General features: G+C 36.3%; 1 protein-coding gene across 1 annotated transcript in view; it reads right to left on the reverse strand.

Annotated features, from left to right (window-relative positions):
• LOC113232159 (dynein heavy chain 7, axonemal) overlaps nucleotides 1-23,068 on the reverse strand; it is a 77,116-nt gene that overhangs the window by 38,263 nt on the left and 15,785 nt on the right. Inside the window, exons 20-38 of the mRNA XM_026466800.1 lie at nucleotides 22,783-22,911; nucleotides 21,437-21,599; nucleotides 17,945-18,060; nucleotides 15,870-16,029; nucleotides 13,734-13,870; nucleotides 13,391-13,621; nucleotides 12,760-12,925; nucleotides 11,713-11,858; nucleotides 10,113-10,238; nucleotides 9,913-10,035; nucleotides 8,718-8,878; nucleotides 7,164-7,335; nucleotides 5,050-5,232; nucleotides 3,946-4,077; nucleotides 3,750-3,863; nucleotides 2,742-2,849; nucleotides 2,441-2,638; nucleotides 2,135-2,258; nucleotides 861-1,036 (exon numbers count right to left, since the gene is read on the reverse strand). Of these exons, the coding sequence (XP_026322585.1) occupies nucleotides 861-1,036; nucleotides 2,135-2,258; nucleotides 2,441-2,638; nucleotides 2,742-2,849; nucleotides 3,750-3,863; nucleotides 3,946-4,077; nucleotides 5,050-5,232; nucleotides 7,164-7,335; nucleotides 8,718-8,878; nucleotides 9,913-10,035; nucleotides 10,113-10,238; nucleotides 11,713-11,858; nucleotides 12,760-12,925; nucleotides 13,391-13,621; nucleotides 13,734-13,870; nucleotides 15,870-16,029; nucleotides 17,945-18,060; nucleotides 21,437-21,599; nucleotides 22,783-22,911 (2,865 nt within the window). The remainder of the gene's footprint in view (nucleotides 1-860; nucleotides 1,037-2,134; nucleotides 2,259-2,440; nucleotides 2,639-2,741; nucleotides 2,850-3,749; nucleotides 3,864-3,945; nucleotides 4,078-5,049; nucleotides 5,233-7,163; nucleotides 7,336-8,717; nucleotides 8,879-9,912; nucleotides 10,036-10,112; nucleotides 10,239-11,712; nucleotides 11,859-12,759; nucleotides 12,926-13,390; nucleotides 13,622-13,733; nucleotides 13,871-15,869; nucleotides 16,030-17,944; nucleotides 18,061-21,436; nucleotides 21,600-22,782; nucleotides 22,912-23,068) is intronic.

A 23,068-nucleotide genomic window follows, 5' to 3' on the forward strand; every position in this document is an offset into this window, starting at 1 on the left:
GTTGTACGGCTATCCTACGTCTTGCACCTGTTTAATTACTTTCGAATACGCTACTGAAGAACTTAATTATACTATAAATATATAAAAATATATATAAAAAGTATAATATAAGCATCTTGTGTGCTTGTGTTTGTTGGGATGGGATTTGTCAACTTATATCTCAGAATGACGGGCGCAGTGGTAGTGCCCCTCAGCTTTGTGGTTCTAAGCTCTAAGTGGCACTGCAACTGTTATGGACAGGCGTGTCGATTATCACCAGGCGCACGACTTGTTCGTCCCGTTACTGCCGTCATTTGATTTAAAAAAAACGCACCGTTGGCTAAATAAGGCCACTTCTGCAAAATGACATCTTTTCAAGAGAGAGGTCTAAAGAATCTAAGAGCAAAATTAGTCGGTACCTTTGAAATTGCGCATATATATAATAATAAGGTTCCTTCGCGTTTGGATACCACTTTCCACTTAACATCAGGTGGAGTGGAGTCGTTTGCCTGTCATGTATTAAAAAGAAATAACGCATACACTCATAGCCCCGAGAGAAACCCCCTGTATCGCTGGTTCCATCACACGAAAACAACCACAAATTACACCCAAACTCACGAGAGAAATAAATGTAGGCCATACAAATATTTCTCCCGGTCGGGAATCGAACCCGGGACCTCTGTGTGGCAGTCCAACACGGTAACCGTTCGGCCACGGAGGCAATGGAGAATGTACATAATTAGTTTAGTTTTTATTATTTTTACGATGTGGCTTTATACACAAAGGGTTCGATTTTTTTTTTGAAAGTATTAAAGCATGCTAATTAGAACTCATAACCCTAAATTACTTTCGTTTAAAATCATCGCAAAAAATTTACTTACCTGCACGTCAATGAGATGCATAGCAACGTTAGTTTTTCTGTCGTACCAGAGGCCAAGATCGATACCTTGTCTTAGTACCTCAATTGGGGGCTGTGCGCCGTATGTTTCTGCTTGAGGCATACTTACATCATCGACAAACACCACACAATAACAACCTACGGGTGGTCCGAACACACCTAGTAATATAAAAATACAATTTCTCAGTTGTCATAATTTAAAAAGTTACGCCATTGAAGTATTTTAAATATCTTGTATCTTGAAATAATTATTAAACTATTGCCATTTACTTCTATTTTCATTTCTCTTCTAGGACAGCAATAAGCTTGGTTTGACGAGAACAACGTGAAGAAAAAAGAAAATAGCAGAACTCCAATGAGCAAATGTATGGTGAAGAAAGGTCAACTAATAGGTGTTTAATTTATCTCATCTGGCGCTGACATAAGATCTACAGTTACGTACATAAATCTTGTTTTACTGACTTTGTTCATATTGTAGTGCAATGTAACGTCGATCAACGTACAGTGCTTCTATTTTCGGAATGTTCCTCGGCAAAATTCGTGTTTCGGCTATCATCGAGTTTTATTCTTTTGTCCTTTGCCTTTGGTATAGACCGGACGCTTTCGGTCGATTTGGAAGTAGATAGAGTTGCTATTACATTTTTTATTTATTATCCAATGGGAGGATAGCCGCTAAAGTCACAGGTACGACAGATAATTTAATTTAGCGTATCCTTGTATTTATTTTGTATTTACAAGAAGCCGATTCGTTCAAGAAAGACAACAATGGTTATTTTCCAAAAGTCCAAAATCAATTTCCTTTACTTTATATTTTTGTTAACTTGCTTATTGACATGGAGTAAATGTTATTAAAAATATGGAAATCGTTTTACAGCCCTATATAGTTTACACAGAAAACAAAACAACAATAAAGAACGTTGTTCAAAATTCAAATTATTATAGGCATGGAAATTAATATCTGTATGCATTCGGAAGGGACATTGAGAAAATAAAATCACTGTATAATATTTAATATCGTATCATTTGAATCGATACAAACGCAATAATCTGTTTTCTGAGCCTCTATGGCGCCATAAATGCGCGTTCGCGAAACGCGTGTCGTCTGCGCATATAAAATATGCCGTGTGCGCAAGCTCTATAACGTCTTTTCCACTGTTATTACGTATATATAAAACTTTTTCTGACCGAGTTCAAGCTATTCCGGATCGAGAAGTGTGGTGACTCCATACACTCATCAAGAAAGCACGAATAACCTACCTTTTCTTCTCTTGTCTAGTTTGCCCATAATAATGTCTTGTGTCTGATTACAAGTGGTTTGCGCTGAGAATCCCATAACCAAAGCTTTGTACACTTTTGTGTCAACCCTTTTCACTAAGAAATCCTGTCAAAACAGGAAAAGCTTTTAAGAATTTATAGATTCACTCGTCTTCGATTTGTTTTCGATGAATATTCATCTTTTTTTGTGGACATCGACATACAGAAAACAGCGAAGTATTTGTTACTAAGTTCAAAAACTCAATCAGAGTCATTAATTTTACAGTGTATTAGAGTAATATAACTTACAACAATATATGATGATTTCCCTGTCCCAGTGGGCCCCACCATCATTACAGGCTTTTGGTTTTGGACAAGTAACTTGAAAAGTGCCAAGTAGCGAACACTGTCCAATGTAGTGACTAGAATCTGGTTTGGTGGCGTATCTCGACTTATTGGAGGCGCTGTATTTACATCATCCTGCCAGGGCTTCCATTTACCTTTACCCTAAAAATCGGCAGTAAATTTTAATATTTACAAAACAATGCGATTGTTAAAGATTGAAAGATTAATTGAGAGAAAATTTTATTTTTCTTGTTTTTATTCTAACCTCTTTAATATACCGGTAGTCAAAAACTGTACCCTCTTTTGGAATAAGAAAAATATAGTTTTTGTCGGGCTTAGCAACGTCACGAGGATACTTTAGCGCTTCCTTGACCTGCAACATTACATATTTTTAGTTAAAATAAAATTATCTCGGTACAGTGTACTAACAAAACCGATCTCAAAAAGTCGTGGAATTACATCTATTTGACAAATTTTATTGAAATCGGTTACCGAAAAGTGAGCGAAACAGAATTCATCCCTTAGTTTGCCTCCCTTAGAGGTGGAATATTGTCTTGAAATTTAAATGAGACCACTACCGACTCTTTCCAACAAAAAAGAATCATCAAAATCGGTTCACAAATGCAGCTGGAATTATTGCGTTACATACATACAAAAAAAAACATACAATCGAATTGAGAACCTCCTCATTTTTTTTAAGTCAGTTAAACCATGCCTAATTCTGCCGCCAAGCAGTAATATTAACATTACTGTGTTCCGGTTTTGAAGTGTAAGGGTGCTGGTGAACTTACAGGCACGTGGGACTTGGGAACTTATGTCTCAGAGTAACGGGCGCAGTGGCAGTGCGCCTCAGTCTTTGCGATTTAAAGCTCTTGAGTGGTACTGAAACTGTTATGAACAGGCGTGTAGCCTACCATCCGGCACAAGACTAGTTCGTCCCGTCACTTGATATTATAAAAAAACAGGGAATTATACCTCTTTAAATATATTTATTTTTATTTATTTATTTATTGAGGTTCATCAGCAATTGTTACATCGATACAAGTAAGATAAAAGGGTGTTTAGCTAGATGCACAACTATTTAAAGATGAAACACAGCTTGCATTAAATTGAGCAGAATAGTCTTAATATTGCAGTGAATTATACAAAGAAAAAAGAACAAACTGAATATAACGATAAAATATGACAATCAGAATAAATAATATACATCCTAAAGTTTAGTGTAATATAATTTTTTGCAATTAATCGAGAATATATGAAATGCACTACATACTTTTTCTGGAAACTCCTTATCTAGTAATCCACGGAACATCATATCAAATTTCGCTCGCCCACTAGCTTCTAATGTAGCTCCCATAGACCAAATAGCCGAAAAGAAGAAAGTGCCCTGTGAAAATATTAAGCGTTTTTAAAGACTGCCCTTCCAATTCCAATTACAGTTTCAATGAAAATAAATTGTCATAACTTACTTCTAATTGTGCTCTAATATCCAAATCAGACAAAGATTCTACATATTTTTCATCTTCGAAATCTTGCATGAAGCAGTCGTATAGTTTCATGCATGCTGCTAATAGGTTGCTTCGAGAAGTTACGTACATTTGCTGAAATAAGTTCACAAAATGAACATATAACTTTATTTTAAAAAACCTCTTTCTTACACGGATCCGTCTGAGTATTTAAGCAAGTCAGCACAGTGTTAAATAAACCCCAACTCTGTGAAATGACCTTTTTTCTAAATTCCCTTAATTTGAACACACATAGTTTGAATACAAATGCGAGAGTAGAATCGGTGTGACAATCTCTCTCTAGTCGCTCCCTCGTGTCTGAGGGTCGTGGTCAGCTTCGTGCCTTCTTCTGAAGCGGGTGATCTGCCTCCATCTGTTTCTATCCAGCGACTATATCTATACGACTGTGCTAAAACATTCACTTGAGCGACGACCTTCGCCTCGCCTTCCTGTGTTTTCAACTACAATCAGTTTCACTTACATCGCCTCCGCGCATCATGTGGCCGAAATATGAAAGAATGCGTTGGTGGCATATGGTGGACAACCAGGTCTTAATATGACGGTGTGACAACAACAGAGTAAAATAATTCTCCGGATAAATAATAATATTTCTGGCAATTTGGCCTAATAATAATAAAAAAGACTGAGAAAGAAGAAAATAATAATAATAATTAATAGCCTATGTTTGTTCATTACAATAAATAATAGTCATAATTTATATATAAATAAAAATAATTTATAATTTTTTTAAAGTTTACAACTATTTTTTGAAAATTTGCCAACCGTATTAGTAGTTGGATAAAGTCATTACTTTGTCATTACTGTGTCATTGACACACATTTCAAAATAATCAGCAACGACATTGGTTCATCCGTAACGAAGTTATTTAATTATATTTATTTTTTTACTTTTAATAATCCGCTGTATTAGTTCGTGATTTTTACACCAGTGATTGCTTTAGCACCGCATCGATACCGACTTAAAATATGAGAAGATCACTCCCGTGATCAAACGCTTATTAATCAATATGATCGAATAAAATTTAAATTATTCTTGATGAGAACTTACCTTAACCTGTCCAGAATATTCAACAAGCCAAAGCAATGGGGAGGTGAAGCGGTTAAATAGATTTCTGATAACACTCTTGTTGACGCTGTGCAATGTCGCCGGAAGAGTGTTCAACCACGATTCCATCAAACACTTCCAACCAAGACCTTTCGGTTCCATGTAGATCATACCACACCGTGATACCTAAAATTAATGAAGGTACTGCCAGCCGAAGAAATTATCCCTAACTTTAACAGGAAGGTGTTTAATTTAATTTTGGATAAAGATTCTATAATTTATTAAATTTACCTCATTTATTCTTTTCATTTGTTATAATAGACAGGGTGTAATAAAAAGGTATAGAAACACACATCGTGAAAATTAAGTTTTAGCTAGAAATATTTTAATAGCAGTAGACATCGAGTATATCGAGTATATAACCAGAAAAAGAGACGAGATGTCATTTGATTTGTTTGAAAACTATTCTGCCATATCATTACGGTGACAAATGCACTCCGATTGGCCAGCCCAAATCCGACACAATTGACGGGTGTTGTCAATTGTTTCACTTCAAATCGATCACTTTAACTTGAGCATTACTATAACGAACGAAAATTGAAAAATTACGTATTTAACGAGTTCCTTAGGTTTTCGCGATTATTACACATAGGAAATGAAACTATTTTTCCGGATTTAAATCGCGTATATTTGTTGTTTTTTTTTTTTTCAAGCAAACCGACGTTTCGGGCCCTTTACTTTATTTCTTACATATTTAATATTTAATTACTGATGAAAAGTGATTCCTTTTGTTTTGTAATTAGATGTTTTGCTGTTCCACACTACCGAATGGAACAGCCCGCTATAGTTAGAGACATTATCTTTATTACAATAAATACAGAATATTTTTGGAATATACGGAGACGTTCACACAGGTCAGTTGTTGGAGATGTATGTACTATTTCAGCTTCCTAATTTGTGACTTCAGTGCAAACGAGAGTTGATATTTAAAGTGGCATAAGAGCCAATTGCTTGATGAGTTACCAGTGATGGATGACACTTATTTCGTCTCTATTTCTGATTATATCCTCGACGGCAGTAGAGCTACTTGCAAGGAGTTTGTCCAGGGAAGTACTGTTACGTTACTTACTTCTGCCGCCAAGCAGTAATGTAAGCATTACTGCTTTTCGGTTTTGAAGGGTAAAGATGCTGGTGAAACTACAGGCACATGACACTTGTCAACTTTATGTGTCAGTGTGTTGGATGCAGTGGTAGCGCCCCTCAGATATTTGCGATTTATGGACCTGATTGGCAATTGGCAACTGCAACTGTTATTGATAGGCATATCGGTTACTGCTAGACGCACGACTTGTTCAACCCATCATGTGACTTTTGAAATAACCTGTCGTCAGTGCTACACAATACGTATTTCTTTTAATAATACTAAGCGACGGGACGAACAAGTCGTGTGCCTGGTGGATAGCGACACGCCTGTCCAGTTGCAGTGCCACTGAGGAGCATTAAATCACCAAGATCTGAGGAGCACTGCCACTGCGCCTGACATCCTGAGACATAAGTTGACAAGTCGTATGTGCATGTAATTCCACCAGCACCCCTACCGAAACCGGAACGCGGTAATGTTCACATTACTGCTTGGCAACAGAAACAGGTAAGGTCCCCTTACACTGTAATAACTTAGGCCTTTTGAAGGCGAAAATGAATGGGCTCTATTTAAGTGTGCATGCTACATCGTTGACCTTATTGTCGCTTTCCATCAGGTGAGATGGAGGTCAAATGCGCATTTATTTACTTATACAAAAAATGTTTCTTCAATTAAATATTCATGTGCAGTTAATGTGTCATATCGTCGGGAACTAGCATTGGTTATGAGTTTCCATTTCGGTATATTAGTGGCCAAATCAAATCTGCGTATATATCGTGGCAACCAAATTAGCGTGATTTACGGGAATCTATTTTTATCAGTCCGTGGATAACATAAATTAATGCTTACTGTGCATAAATGAAAGTCCTAGCCATTGAAATAACAAAGTAATAACGTTAAATCCCTGTCGTGTGAAATTTGGATCAATTAAAGATCTATATAATTATTATTATACGTATATGCATATGAATAGTACCGTCGCTGGAGATGCAGCTTCTAAATCCATGGGTTCAAATACTAAGTTAGTAGTTGGAGCTAACTGAATAATTTCTCCGCTCATTAAGCAGAGTTTTTTATTATCATCAAGTACCGTATTCAGATTTTCGATCCAAATCGCGTCTACCGGGCCGTCGAAAATAAGCCATTTTCTGTGAAAGGAACAATTAAAATAAAGAAAGACTAATTTGATTTAATAATAATGTTAACAACCCGTAGGACGAGCTGTTACTTAGTAACGACGACGCGAAGGACGAAAAGATATCCCGGAGGGAATAACACCCACCTCTGTTATGCCTTTATTCACCGGGCAGAGTGGAGCGTAAAAACCACGAGCTCGATGGGTCAAAGGGTTAAAAGGGATAACGATGCAGTTAACGCAAAACAAAGACCTTCACATATATTGGTAAAACGCAGCACTAGATATATGTTACAATAATAATTATCGAGAACAATCTAATAAACAAAGGTTGATGAAGCAAAGAGAAAAATAATAATAACACTTAATAATTGGAAACGCAGCTATTTTTTCGGATCTAAATGACGTATATTTTCAAAAAAACTAATGTTTCTATACTTTTTTTTTATAACATCAAGTAACTGGACGAAAAAGTCGTGCGCTTGATAGTAAGCTAGACTCCTAACCATAATAGTTGCAATGCCACTCAAAACTTCAAATCACAAAGACCTGAGAGGCTCTGCCACTGCGCCCGTCACCCTGATACATAAGTTGACAAGTCCCACTCTTACCCTTACCAAAACCGGACACAGTAATGTTGACTTTACTGCTTGGCGGCAGAAATAGGTAAGGTGGCAATACTACCCTAGACGAACAAGGAGCTCCACTGCTATCAAAATGTTACCTGTCAGCCTGCCAGCGAAGGTCTCGAAACGTTAGTTTGCTTAAAAAAACAAACATACGCGATTTAGATCCGAAGAAAATATTTCATCGCAATGTGTATCATTAGCGAAAACCCAAAAATTCGATAAACACCAAACAAATAAATAATAACAAAACAAAACAACACAACACACAATATGCTAGAAGTGATTATGGTTTATCTTAGAGGTTAGTACGATTACAAGTTATTTTTCATCACACTTGCACGTAAATAGTATTATAGAATACAGGCTAACTTAAGTATAAATGCCCTAAATAAAACCCTCGGGCCTTTTTTCTTCTCATTACAGCTATGGTCGGTAACGAGTTTTTTTAAAGTGCAAGTGTGATGGAAAATATTGTATGTTTCAAGCGGTACGGGAATTACGAACCTTGACTCCGAAAGCTAATAGAATCTAGTTCGTAATACCTTATTTACCGCCCCTAACAACACAATGCAGTATTTCATTTAAAAAAAAGGAAAAATGCTTTCTCGCCAGTGCGATGAAAAACATTGCATGCCACACGAGCGGAACAATTACAAAGTTTCGGACAATTAAGAATATTGAACCTGCCCTTATGTTCGTATTAGAATTACCGTCCTTGTGACATAATGTGCTATAAAAGAGTTACGTTAAAAATTTAATACAGTACCTGTTGTCATTTGTAGAGACAGCAAAGGCGCGATAGCTCACAGCTAATATTCCGTCGGACCACTCGTGTGATACTGGGTCAAACTGCCCGTACAGCTGACCCATCGTGATAGATTTCGGATTTATCACAGTCCATTCCACAGGGTTCTCCTCCATCAATCCCTGTGCAAAAATTCATTATATCACATTATTTCACACACAAGTATTTATATCACTTTCATATCACATTAATGTATCTGTAGCTGAGAGGTAATGAACCTTAAGTGCCAAATAGTAATTTTTACATATTTTTATATACTCATGGACATATTTAGAACTTTGCCAAAAAAGGTTGAATTATGATAACCAAATACATATAAACTGCTGGCCAAATATCCCAGACCGTATTAATCGAAATCAAAATACGATTTAAAATAATTCTTTTTTTCAAATTAAACGTTCTTTTTATGTGGCCAGTGCTTCAAATCGTCTGTTTAAAGGTAAAACCACATAGGTAACATTTTCCACAAAAGTCTTTAATTTATATAAGTATGATAAGGAAATAACTATCTTTCTGCAGGTGAAACTCAACACAGTTTTAACTGCAGAAAGATGGTGATTTTCTCACAACACGTACATTATTTGGAAATTTTTGTGAAAGATATCACTTATGTGGTTTTACCTTTAAACAGACGATATGAAGCACTGGCCACATAAAAAGAACGTTTAATTTGAAAAAAGACGATTATGAACCCCATTAGTATCATAATAAATTTTAGCATTCCTAATATACATATGTAAAGTTGTATGTTGTATCTCCATCACTATCAACCCATTTATACGTCCCCATGCTAGGCACGGGTCTCCTCTCGTGCGAAGATAATAGTCCGCCACGCTTGCCCAATGTGGGTTTTCGGAGGTTATCGGAGGTTTGTGAACCTTCTTCGACGTGCAAGTTCCATAACGATTTTAACGCAAACTGGTTACTTTTGGATTGGTTATTTCCTAAATAACCTAACCTGAGAAATACTTAATCATAAACCTCTCGAAGAGAGGAACAAATATCCCCCCTCATTAATTCTATTTATTTATCGACTGTCATCGCAAGAATCAACTGTGGCTTTGAACCGTATAGACTTAGGTTTTTAAGTAAAATGGACGATATTAACAAAAAGATGGACGGACTGATATTATGAAATTATTTGTAAATCACGCACTTTTCGCGATACTCCGCCTAATGCAGCACCGAGTGCATGGTAACACTTTGTCTTCCCCGAGAAAGGGAATCCGACCAACATGAGTCCGTGTCGTACGAGAATCATCTCATATAATTGTAGCACCTGCAAGAAAAAAACGATGGGTGTAAAATTTCTATAACGGCCACGTTACATAATAATGAATGTTTAAGAACTTTTACCTTTTCCACAAAGAAATCATTTGATTGTAAATTAAGAGGAACGCATTCTTCTTTTAGGCATGCAACTAGGTGCGGCAAGCCCGCCTCAGGCAAAGGTAAACCAGGGAACAAGTCACATATAATACCCTGTAACATGATAGAAAAGTGGTACCTAGATATCTCAATCTCTCTCGATCTCAATCGTATATGATTGTTTTTTCAAACAAACTAACAGGTTCCATGCTCACGGCTGACTAATTAACTACTAACTTTTCACTCTACCATTTACCATTACCATTACTTATCTGAAAATGAGTTCCATTCTGTTCGACGTTGCAGCCGAAAGTCTCGCAATAATATAATATCGATAGCTAGCATCAATACACAGTATACGTATAGTATAAAAAGCTAATTAGCAACGAGATTAAATCACGTAGAGTCTGGTTTAAAAATATAACTATCAAAGCCGAGGATACTCCATTTCGAAAAACATATCCAAAATAAATGTGGAGACAAATAACAAATCGTCGGGGATAGTAACGCGTAACTAACATTGGATTATAAGTTTCCATTTTGGTAATTTAGTGGCCAAATCAAATACGCGTAATGTCGTGGCAACCAAATTGGCGTGATTTACGGGAACCTATTGTTACCAGTCCGTAGACAATATAAATTAATGCTTACTGTCATTGAAATAACAAAGTAATAACTTTCAATCTCTCTCCTGTAAAATTAGGTTTACTGCAGATACGCGCTTTTACCAATGCCTACATACGCGGATTTACACTATCCCCGACGTAATGGTTCAAACCCCTTTCATTTCCGTTATAGCGCAATGAAAACAAATTTTGGCATTAACAGACAGTTATATCGGTGTGCGCTATAAAGAATATGCAGGGTGAAATAAAAAGGTAGGACAATGTTTTTTTAATTAGTCTGTTATTGTGAGCAACTTCTGGGTAAAGGCCTCCCTCTCGATTTCTACAGATCCCTGTTTGGCGCAATGTCAGGCCAGTTCCTATATTTTTTGAAGATGGAGAAACCGGTATTTTGACTACTCCGTTTCTCATCTGCAATCAGAACATCTAAATTTGTCGAATTATGATACAAACTATTACCACACCCTCTCCGTATTCAGATGTGGCCCCATTTGACGTTTTTATCTGTTTTTTTTTTACGGATTTGCATCAAATGAGGAGTGATAGCTGTTTGTCAGTTTAGCAAAAAATATTTTTTTGATAAGCTGAACAAGTTGGAATATCGCTGGACATAGAGGCATATAGAGTTAAAAGGAGATTACGTAGAAAAATAAACCATAACTTAAAAAAAAAAAAATTCTTTACATTGTCACGGAATTATGAAACCACTCTCGTATATAGTATAAAAGTCACACTAAGCTACTAAATTCAGAAATAATATTTATTTATGCCAAAAACTTTTTCCATTTCCCTTATATTGCGTTGCAGCGACGACATGTTTGTATGAAAAGTCGCAACATTTTTTTCGCATTAAAATGTTATTACTGGCTCAAGTTATTCAAACTCATGGACAGTTTCATATATCAAAATATTAATCTACCTTTTTGTTGCACCGTTATAGTGTGCTTGTATAAATATTTTACCATAAATAGGGGCACATCATGTTCCAAAAATTTAGGCAAGTTGACATCTTTGATAGAACGCAGTAGGATGACTTCTTCATCTTGATCTGGATAACGCAGTTTTAGTGCGCCTGCAGCGCGCAACACTGACTTTACAGCGCGCATACCTAGTAAGGATATCATTTTCATAGTTAGGTACTATATTTTCATTGACATTTACCTTTAATTACTTATGTGCCAAATAACTGTACACTCTTCTCACTTTCCTTCTTAATGAACAACTGTATAAAATATATGATTTGCGAACAAATGAAGTTAGAAATACATACAAGATTTGTACTTCTCTTCACAGTCACACTATAACACAATTTTCGTTTTTGGTTGCTACATTTTTTATAATATCAAGTCCACAACTCATGTACCTGGTATAAGTAGGCGACACGGCTGCAATTGCAGTTCCGCGCAGAGTTTTTTCTCAAGTCCCACGGACCTGTTGTTTTACTAGCACCCTTACATTACTACTTGGCGGCAGAAATAGGCAAAGTAAGTACGTAACTTCGCTAGATGAACTCTTTTACAATGAGCTCTACTACTAAAACACATATAATAGCCAGCATATATAAAGTCCAGCAGTGGCTGGACACAGGCCTTCGCTCACAATGGGCTTGGGCTATGGTTCCCACGCAGACCAAATGCGGATTCGGAACCTCACACATCATTAAATTCCTTTGCAGCCTGCTACCGTGGTCGAACGGTTACCATGCCTACCACGCTGAGGTCCCAGATTCGATTCCCGGGCCGGGAGAAATATTTGTATGGCCTACATTTATTTCTCTCGTGAGTTTGGGTGTAATTTGTGGTTGTCTATGGGTGTGCCCATGGCACCCGCGATACAGGATTTCCCTAGTGCGGGGCTAAGTCATGGTAAATTTCAAATTAAAATTTGCACATAAATATCGAAAAACTCAAGAGATACAAGCTCGATTCGAGTCCACGACCGTCTACTTGAGAGACGGTATGTCAAACCATTAGACTACGACGACGTTACGGCACGACTAAAACACATACCGTAATCGTAATGACTCTGCGAAGACAGTTGCTCCGAGCACAATTTGTATGTAGCGACGATCTTCACAGCTAGCGGTTTAGCATTCAGGTAACCGAACGCATACAATTCTATCTCGGAGATCAATACATAGTCCGGTACCATCATTGCGACCGATCGGAATAGTGCCTAAAAATGTACATAATTTAGATAATGTGTTTATCAATTGTTTGTTTATTTATTTCAATACTTTGGTTATATACACCCCACTGTTGAATATGGATTTCCTCTAGTATGCGGGTATGAGGTACGAACAGTCAGGTACCGGAGCTATAGGCATGCTCACTTCCTGTTGCGCATTGCGTAACTGACGGTTGCCACAGCTAAGTCCAATAGTTAATCTCCTCTTTAGTCGCGGACGAATGTTCATCTACATTTACAGCTAACCACAAACCCTAGCGAGTCCGGGTCCACCAGAGACGCCCGTGAGGTCGTATCACTGGCGAAGGGCTTAGCCCGGACGCCCTCTATACCGTAGTCTTTCCGGAATGGGTATTCCGGAAAGGAGGATATGGGTATCTCTCAGGTCAGCAAATCAGATACGAACAAAAAACCTATAAAATGTCATTAAACTTTTGTATGCAAGAAACTAACCTTTAAGTTGTCAGGTAATTCCGATCTTCCAGCATAACCTGGGTTCATGGTAATAAATACAGCACAGCTCTTGTCTAGCGAGAGCAATGTGCCTTCGAAGAGTAGTTCCGTTGCACCGGAGTTGATGCCACGCTGGATGGAAAGGATTTGCTGTGCCACCACAGAAAGCACCTCCAAATCGATTCGATTAAATTCATCGAAGCATGACCACGCACCACAAGATGCAAGACCCTAGTTAAATTACAAAAGGTTTGTCGATATAGGACCTTAAAGAACCCTTCTTGCTTCATGTACAGCACAATCAGAATTTTTTTACGTGCAAAAAATACAATACGAAAAATACCTTGAAGAACTTTCCAAGGGCAATGTAATCAAGACCATCTGAACAGTTGAACACGACACATTGTTTCGCGACGGCTTTAGCCAAATCCTTAGTGGTTTCCGTCTTACCCGTTCCAGCTGGACCTTCTGGTGCACCTCCTGGAAAAGAAGTTCGCAATTTGACCTTTGTTTACTTATTCCCGTTGCTCATTTACCTTGTATGTTTATATAAAACAGAGAGTGAAAAGCAAACCTTGTATTCCATGAATGTACACACATCAAAAGTGTCTAGGGATCAAGTGAGTATTTTTGAAATAAAAATTATTTAAGCAATATTTACCAAATCCAGTCTTCCAGGACGACTTCTTACTTTAATGCTTATGTTTTATTTAACCGCTTACCCCTATATTTAATTAAAATAAACTAAAATTTACGTTTTTGCAAATTGTGGGAAAAAACTCAAATTAACGGCGTCAATTAAATGACAAAAAAAATGGCGAAAATGATGATTTTGCTCATTTTTATTGTAAAGATAAGAAAATTAATAATCTGTATTTCCACCATTAACACGAATCACGCAATTACAGCGATTTGGCATGCTTAAGATGAGTTCATCAAAATCACTTTGAGTTTCAAAATCACATGTGTTTTGTAACAAGTCAAAATATTGTTGTAGAGTATGTACGGTATGCATACTCGGCACAGCTCTTCTTTGAAGCATATCCCATGCGTGCTCAGTTGGATTGAGGTCTGGCGATTGAGCAGGCCACGGCAGAACGTTGATACGAGCTTCGGCAAGAATGCGTGTTACGACTCTAGCCGTGTGTGGACGTGCGTTGTCATGCATTAGTTGAAATGAATCACCCAAATGGCCTCGCAAAGGGATGATAACATCTGAAACAATCCTCTCTGCGTAAACTTGAGCATTGAGGTTACCCCTGATCCAAATGAGATCGGTTCTTCCGCCGATCCAAATACCGGCCCATATCATTATTGTTCCCCCACCATATGGATGAACTTCCTGACAATATCTCAAACGTTCATGACGTCCAGATGTTCTCCAAACTCGAGTACGTCTTGTATTCGGTCTCATACCGAAGCGGGATTCATCCGAAAAGCACACATAGTGCCAGTCTTCTTCCTCCCAGTTTCTGTGTTCGCGAGCCCATCGTAAACGGGTCCTGCGATTGCAGGGTGCAATAGGTGGAACTCTGAGCGGCCTTCGGGATCGCAGACCCACTTCACGTAAACGATTTCGGATTGTTTGATCGCTTATTAGCAAGCCTGAGGAGCTGTGGAGCCTCGTAACCAACATCATGGCGGTCATGGTACGATTCCGTCGAGCAGTATTTTGGATATACGGGTCCTGTCTGCGAGTCGTGATGCGAGATCGTCCTCCATGTCGCTCGGCCACGCTGCCCGTCATTCGATAGCGCGTCCAGAGGCGACTTATGACGCTCTGTGTAGTGTTAAGAGTGAAAGCCACAGCACGTTGCCTGGAACCAGCTTCCAACATTCCGACGGCTCGCATCATCACTTCTCGGGTTAAATGATGTCGTCTCTCCATAATAATGTAAATTGTTTCGGTTCCGATGCAGATATTGTAATGATTTTGTCAAAACGCTATAACTCATTTTTATACAAAACCACATTGACAATCGATTTTCTTCTTATTATCGAATTTTAAACAATATTCCTTATTTAAATGTTAAAACTCACTAAAAAGTATCAATAGCGATACAAAAAAGTTAATATAATTAACCCTAATTACAGAGCAATACTCTTAAACGCACTTGATCCCTAGACACTTTTGATGTGTGTATCTATCGTGTCAAACCAAAACACTGCAAATCACGGTATAATGTTTTCTAATTTTATTACAAGAATTACTGCTATTAATTATTTAATATTTTCCATAGAAATAGTTTATTTTGAAAAATAGTTATAATGGCTAGAAATAATCTAATGCACAAAACAAAATTTAATGTATCTTTTTAAGACATTGATTTAAAAAATTATAAAAAGCTGAAAAATTCTTTATAGCAACTTTTTTCAAAATGTTGTTTACATTCTTATATTTAAAACTGCGTAAAGATCCATTAATTATTTAATGTTTTTGTCTCATAAGTCGAAGATCTTTTCAAGTTGTTTTTTTTACCTAAGTTTAAATGCAGCGCCCCGAAGAGCGTCCTGAAGCAGCGATCGGTGAGAGGCGTCACCACCAACCGACCTGTGTTTCCGAGATACTCATAGCCATACATTAGTGTGGAATTTATCATTCGGGTTGCTATCTGCCACGTCTTGTCCTCTTCTTGTTCCTACATATAAAGAAGTATTATCATATGCCTTCATTAAAATTATGAGTTTTGGCTGAAGGGTGTCATGTGCCGTCGTTTCCGAGGCCGGTTACCGGACACCCACGTTGCGTCACACGTCGCAGACAATACGTGTAAAAATTTATCATTAGTGTTTGTTTTATATTATTATCTATACTAGTATGTAAAGAATTTACTTATGCGTCTTTGTAACCAGAATATAAAGAAATAAAAAATATTAATTACATTGCATCCTATAATATAAAGGGTAAGGTTTCTTTACTTCCTTTCATTAAGATTCCGATATTAGATTTGCGTAACGCAGCGTAATACAATCACGAATTATATATAATATCTTACAGGGTTGTTCTAGTTATCATTATCAACGTACGCACATATGTGTACGCAGGGCTACGTAGTTTTCGACTTGTAATTGAAATACGATTTGATGGCAATTGTATGTCAATTATTATCTACCTTACCATTTATTTTGTAACTGTTATATAAATTTTATTTGAAATATCAATTACATAATACATTTTAAGGTAGTACTTGAAATATTAGTTATAAACACGTATTTATATTTTATACACATATTTGAGATATACTGAAATATATTTAAAACGTTAGTGATGAATTTACTTGTCATCTGCCGTACTGTCAAATGACAGTAATTGCAATTTTATTAATAATTAGTTTATTGTAATATCATTCTGTAATTGGCGTTTTAACAATCCCGATCAGTGGTAATTTATATTTTAAATAAAAGAGATCAAAATACCTCTACCTAATAATATTTTGTACTCTAAATTTTACAATACACCTCATGAAAGTATTTTGTATTTTAAATCAGGAAGTATTTACTAATTTATATTTTAATTAAGACGCAATATGTATTTTGCCCAACTCTGTTTGTGCGGCGTATGTCACCAAAGTGCACCATATAGCACCACAATGAGCTTGACTTATATTTTTGAGAAAGTTTCATGAAATAGGCTAAAAACACATTTTCTGAAAATGAATCTTTGCTTGTTTTCCATGTGATGAAATTTTGATACGCTTGTAAGTATCTATCGGTCGATTTTTCAGGTAAGAGGCTTAGAGTAGCCTTTTTCACTGCGTTTAAGACTTGTGGCGGTGTCAAATTAATAAATTCATCATTACTTGACGACATTTTCAAATAAAAACAATACAGCGAAAAGAAAAAGCGCGCCTAATAATTTTTACTTGTCCACAAATTAGCCATGCGCGCGCATCAACTTTTTTTTAGGCAAAGGTATAAAAATAGTATTACTAATAAAGTAAATTAATATTTTTGTGTTTTTGTTACAGATAAATGGTTGTAATTTATTGTCAAAATTAATTAAATGAAGGAATCAAATGTTTATTTACTATATTTTATCTCCCAAAGTTAATTTCATTCATAAAATATTGACCACTTTTCTAACATAAAAACTCTTTGCAAAGATTTAAAAAAGTATCGTTCATTTTTAGACGGAGCATCTTAAAAAGCCGTGCATGTTACTTTATTAAAAAAAAAACTCGTGCGTTTTACATTACAATAACGCACCTGTGCGATTTACATTACAATAACGCACAAGTGCGTAATGAAATACATTACGATATTGAAATCGGTGTGATTTCAGCCACTTTACGAGCAAATATGTTATAAATAATATTTCAGGATACCACACTAGAATATTAAATAATTCTTCAAGAAAATATTCTAGAATGTTTAATAAAAAAAATTGCCACCGAAATAAGGTACAAAAAATTATCGTGAAAATTACTCACACAACTCATTTTTTGCCCAAAAGCGGAAGTCAATTTCAAAACATGTTTGCATGTAGATGTAATTCAATGAAATCTAAAATCTTGAGCTTTATTTAATGCATTTCAAGATTCATTGACTACGTACCTCCCAATAGTAGCGTATCTGTGATAACCAGTTGAAGTCATTGTCCAATTGCACCTTACATTCAATAAGTAACATAAGTACATCTCGAGCGTGCACATCTAATACGACAAGGGCACCTAAAATATTTAATATTTTAGAATAAAATATTTGTTTCATATTTTTAAAACTATGTAACGGGAAAGAAATAAAGTGTTAAGTTTCCAAGCTGTAGCGTTCATTTTAACTTGTAATCATCTAACATTATAGTACCGGCACGCTATTACGGCCGTTTTAATATTGGTCCGCTCATCAAGTTTAGTATTAATTTCGCTCATCAAGTTTCGTATTAATTCATAACTACGTTGAAGGAGCTGTAAATTCGAGTACATACGGCGAACTATAAGTTTCCGGAACTGACCACTTACATAAACAATATTTAAAACAATATTTAATTACAACATTTGAAAATGGAACTCTGCTACGACTGTAGAATATGTTTCATCTGACTGTCACTTGTTTTTTTCATTGTGACGTTATCTTACAAATTGGTTGTCTACATCACCATGGATTAACTCGTGAAAACTTTCGTAGTATGATTTACTACGACTTTAAGTGTAATTTAACAGCTCAGCGGAGTTTCGTTCGGATTTAAACTGCTTTTGGCGATGAAGCACCATGCAAGACAACTATTTACAGCTGGTTTGCAGAATTCAAACGCGGTCGTGTGAATCTCAGTGACGAATTTCGTGATGGTCGCCCGTCCACTGCTGTGTACAACAAAAACATCGATGCTGTGCGCCGTATGATCAAAACAGACAGGCATGTGACATACCATGAGATTCGGGCATCTTTAGGCATAGGCATGAGTCAAATACAATCAATACTACACAACAAACATTTGGGTGTGACAAAGATGTGCTCTTGATGGATCCCACACAATTAGACTGAGGCTCAAAAAACGGATCGCGTTACTTGGTGCAATGCCATGCTTATCAGATTCAACGAAGGGGCGTCAAATTTAGTGTGGGATATAGTAACAGGTGACGAAACATGGATTAATAGTTACGATCCCAAAACAAATCAGCAATCGAGCGTATGGGTCTTTCGAAATGAGCCGAAACCAACCAAAGTGGCGCAAAGTGCCTCTAAGGGGATGATTGCTTCTTTTTTTAATAAAACTGGACACGTGGCTACTGTTGCTTTGGAGAATCGTTGTAACGTGAATAGTGATTGGTACACGACCATTTGTTTGCCGGAAATTATTGACAAACTCCGTAAAAATAACCGTAAACGCCGCATCATTGTGCACCACGATAATGCCAGTTCTCACACAGTCAGACAGACAAATGAATTTTTGAAGGTGAGCAACGGTGACCATAAGTCAACGTTGCAGGTACAGTCCAACGGTACAGTCCCCGACCTGGCACCTTCTGACTTTTAATTATTTCCATAAATTAAGAACCAGTTACGAGGTCAAGGATTTTCATCACCTGAAGAGGCTATCTTGAAAGCATGAAAAATATGTTTCAGAGATTATCACGGAGGAGTGGTTTAAATGTTTTCATAATTGGTTCATTCGTATGAAAAAGTGCTAACGGAGACTATTTTGAGAAACAATAAATTAATTACTTTGTTCTCATTATTAATACAATTGTATTAGTAATTATATTAGTAATTAATTAATTAATATTATTGTATTAGTAATTTTAACAAACTAGTGAAGTAATTTCACAAAAAATAATTGTATATCAATTCAATAAAAATTTAAAATAAATTCATTTCTGACCATTTATAGTATTTTTTTCTTATTCATTCCGGAAACTTATAGTGCGCCACACGTAATTAGTGTTTCTTGTGCATAATCTGACACACTTATAAAATCGGTAGATTATACTCATGGCTCAATACTTAACTACGACGACGTTAGATGTAGATTTTTTTACTTTACCGATTGTTCAAATAAATCATTATACAGTAATAATTATACTTGCAAATATCGAAACTTAATATGATTTTTTCAGGGCAACACTAGTAAGGTATGCCCAATGAATAGAATGACGTAATGGGAGTTGCATTAGGTGGAAACCTATATGCTCCAAGGGTGGAAGCAAGACGCATAAATGATTTGAAACAATTGATGGGTGTTGTCAATTGTTTCACTGCAAATGACCAGTTTAACTTGATCTATGCTATAATGGACGAAAATTTAAAAATTACCTGTTTAATATTTAATTATCGATGAAATGTGATTCCGTTTGTTTTGTAATTAGATGTTTTGCTGATTTTCCCATACCACCGAATAGGACAGCACGGCATTGTTACAGATATTATGTTTATTACAATAAATACAGAATATTTTTTGGAATATACGAAGACGTACGCACAGGTCAGTTGTTAGCCTGTCTATATTTCAGTGCAAACGAGAGTTGATATTTATAAGAGATGTATCGCTAATGAGTTACCAGGAATATATAGCCCTTTTTTCGTCTCTAGTATGTTGTCTATAGTAACGTGCAGTAAAATTCATGGAATGTATATATAATTTTACGACATAACTCGGCATTTGTTTGTTTTTTTTTAAATGAAATCTAATACCACTTACAGGACCGCTGGCCAGCACAACCTCTGCCTCCGGCAAACTCGCGTCAGGGCTCAATGCGAAACAATGCAGTTTCGAATTGTGGACATATATTAAGTAAATATTTTAATTTTCGTTTTATCAAAAAAAAATAATCAGCCAAACTTTGCAATACTAGTTATAAATCTAAAAACTTATAGATGCGACTAGCATTTGATTATGTTTTTCTCGATAGTGAATTGAGATTTAACCTCACTATTGTAATCTGTCAAAACGGCCATCATAGCGTGCCGGTACTGTAGTAAGTATCATCTAACACAAAATGATCTCAATAATTATAAACTTCGAAAGTTTAGGTAAGTTTATGGACATATTTAGGGAAACATTTAAAAAATAGATTGAATTATGATAACAACGCTTTTATGACATATTTATTGGCGACAAGCACCAAAACGTTTACTCGAAATAAAAAACAATCAAAGTAATTATTTTTCCAAATTTAACGTTCTAGTATATGTATGTGGCCAGTGGGTTCATACGAACATTATTATTATTTTGTTATCATTATTCAAATTTTTTAAATAATCCTCTAAATTTATCCATTAGTGTCGAAGAGTTGTCATTATATATTTTTGTAGCACGTATCGCCTCAGAATAGACACTTCATATTAGTACATTTATGTTAAGGATTAAGCAACCACTTGTTAGTAAATAATTTTCTCTCAGACTTAGGTACAAGGTACAAGTCTTTGCGAGATCTGCGGTAAAATAAATTTTAATCGTCGCATTGCACAAGGTACTGTAGCAACTAGATTTATAGCGGCTTTACCTATGTATTTATTAATAGTTGAGTTCCAAATGTGAATCGGCTCAGCGCGAACTACAATTTGCCACTTCAAAGTAGTCATTATTCAATATTCCTTATTAATACATACCAAGCGTGATTCTGTTTTGTAAACTGAGCTCTCCGCGCACCAAGTCGACGATCTTCGAGATTTGGAAATTACATTTATCCCAATACTGCCTCATAGCAGCTAGGTTTATGTGGATAGCTTCTGTGACTTCTGACGTCCAGAAGGTCATTGCAATACATTGCACCTAGCATATTGAAAACAGTACGACTTTTTTACATTTTTTTCATTAAAATCTGCTAGGTAAATTTGAAAGCTATAATAGGACATTATGCCCGAAGGTATACAAAAATACGTAGAAGTATAATTCGCATTCTTGGTGTAATAAAGTCACATCTGCAAAAGACAACTTTTCAGGATCAAAGATTCCACGAACGAAATGACTATAATATATTTTAGTAGCAGTTCTCCTTGTGAAAGATTTCGTCCAGGGAAGTACTGCCACCTTAACTATTTCTGGCGCCAAACAGTAATGTGCACATTACTGCGTTCCGGTTTTGAAGGGTAAGGGTGCTGGTGAAATTATGGGCATATGAGACTTGTTAACCTATGTGTCAAAATAACGGGCACAATGGCAGTGCTCCTCAGATCTTTGTGATTTAAAGCTCTGAGTGGCACTGCAACTATTATCGAGAAGCATGTCGCTTACCACCAGGTGCACGATTTGTTCATCTCCGTCACTTGGTAATTATAAAAAAAACTAACTTTATATTGCTTAACTACAATAGAGTAATGAAATTTCACATATACATAATTTGTTTCGTGTACTTTGTATTATGTTCATGTCTTTCATGTGATTGAAGCACTCTTGACGTTCGACGATCTTGACGATCTTTATGATTACATGTGGCTTTATAATACCAAAGGCACGAATTACATTTGCATTGCTGACAAAAAAAATTAAAAATATGGAATGCTAAAAATCTTGACCCTTTGCTGCTCATCGCATGTCTTAAGAGCGCATGTCTAAGAGCGCATGTCTAAGAGCGGTTACACACGGCCACTTAAAGCAGCACGTCTGCAGCGATTCAGTCGCGATGCAGTCGAAAACCGTCTACCTAACACACATGCGCGACTTAAGCAGTTATATAATCGCGATGCTAATGCGATGCAAACGCGATGCACGCTTTTTCTTAAGTTATTTATTTATTTCACTTTAGAATTTACAAATAACGATAACAACAGAATGTACATACAAATTTTTCGTACACAATGATTCAATGCAATCGTCTAAAAATTGCAAGAGTAGGGATGCAATTGCGCGTTTCACAAACTCGCGTTGTCGCCGCGCGTAACCGCTTTTATACCTATTATTAAAGGCATTGCACTATAAGATTAAGAAGCGATAAAATTAACATTCAAGAACATACAGCTTGACCCGGCCACACGAGCACCCAATATTCTCTCTTTTGCACCAAGTAGGCGTCATATGAAGCAGACACTGCGTCATGAACTGAAATTTTCATTGACTTCTCCAGTTCCAGCAACCACCTCTCCACCTATTATAAATTGAATAAATATTTTATTATTGCAAACAACTCAACGTAACTCGCTAAGTATCGGATTAAATTACTAAGTCGCGCCACTTTACAAAACGACGTTGTTCTCTCATTTTGTTTTGCAAAGCGGCTCATCGTATATTAAGATACTACACAT

Source organism: Hyposmocoma kahamanoa, unplaced genomic scaffold (genome assembly GCF_003589595.1).
Source record: "Hyposmocoma kahamanoa isolate Upper Pololo Valley unplaced genomic scaffold, ASM358959v1 102, whole genome shotgun sequence".
Classification (NCBI taxonomy): Eukaryota; Metazoa; Arthropoda; class Insecta; order Lepidoptera; family Cosmopterigidae; genus Hyposmocoma; species Hyposmocoma kahamanoa.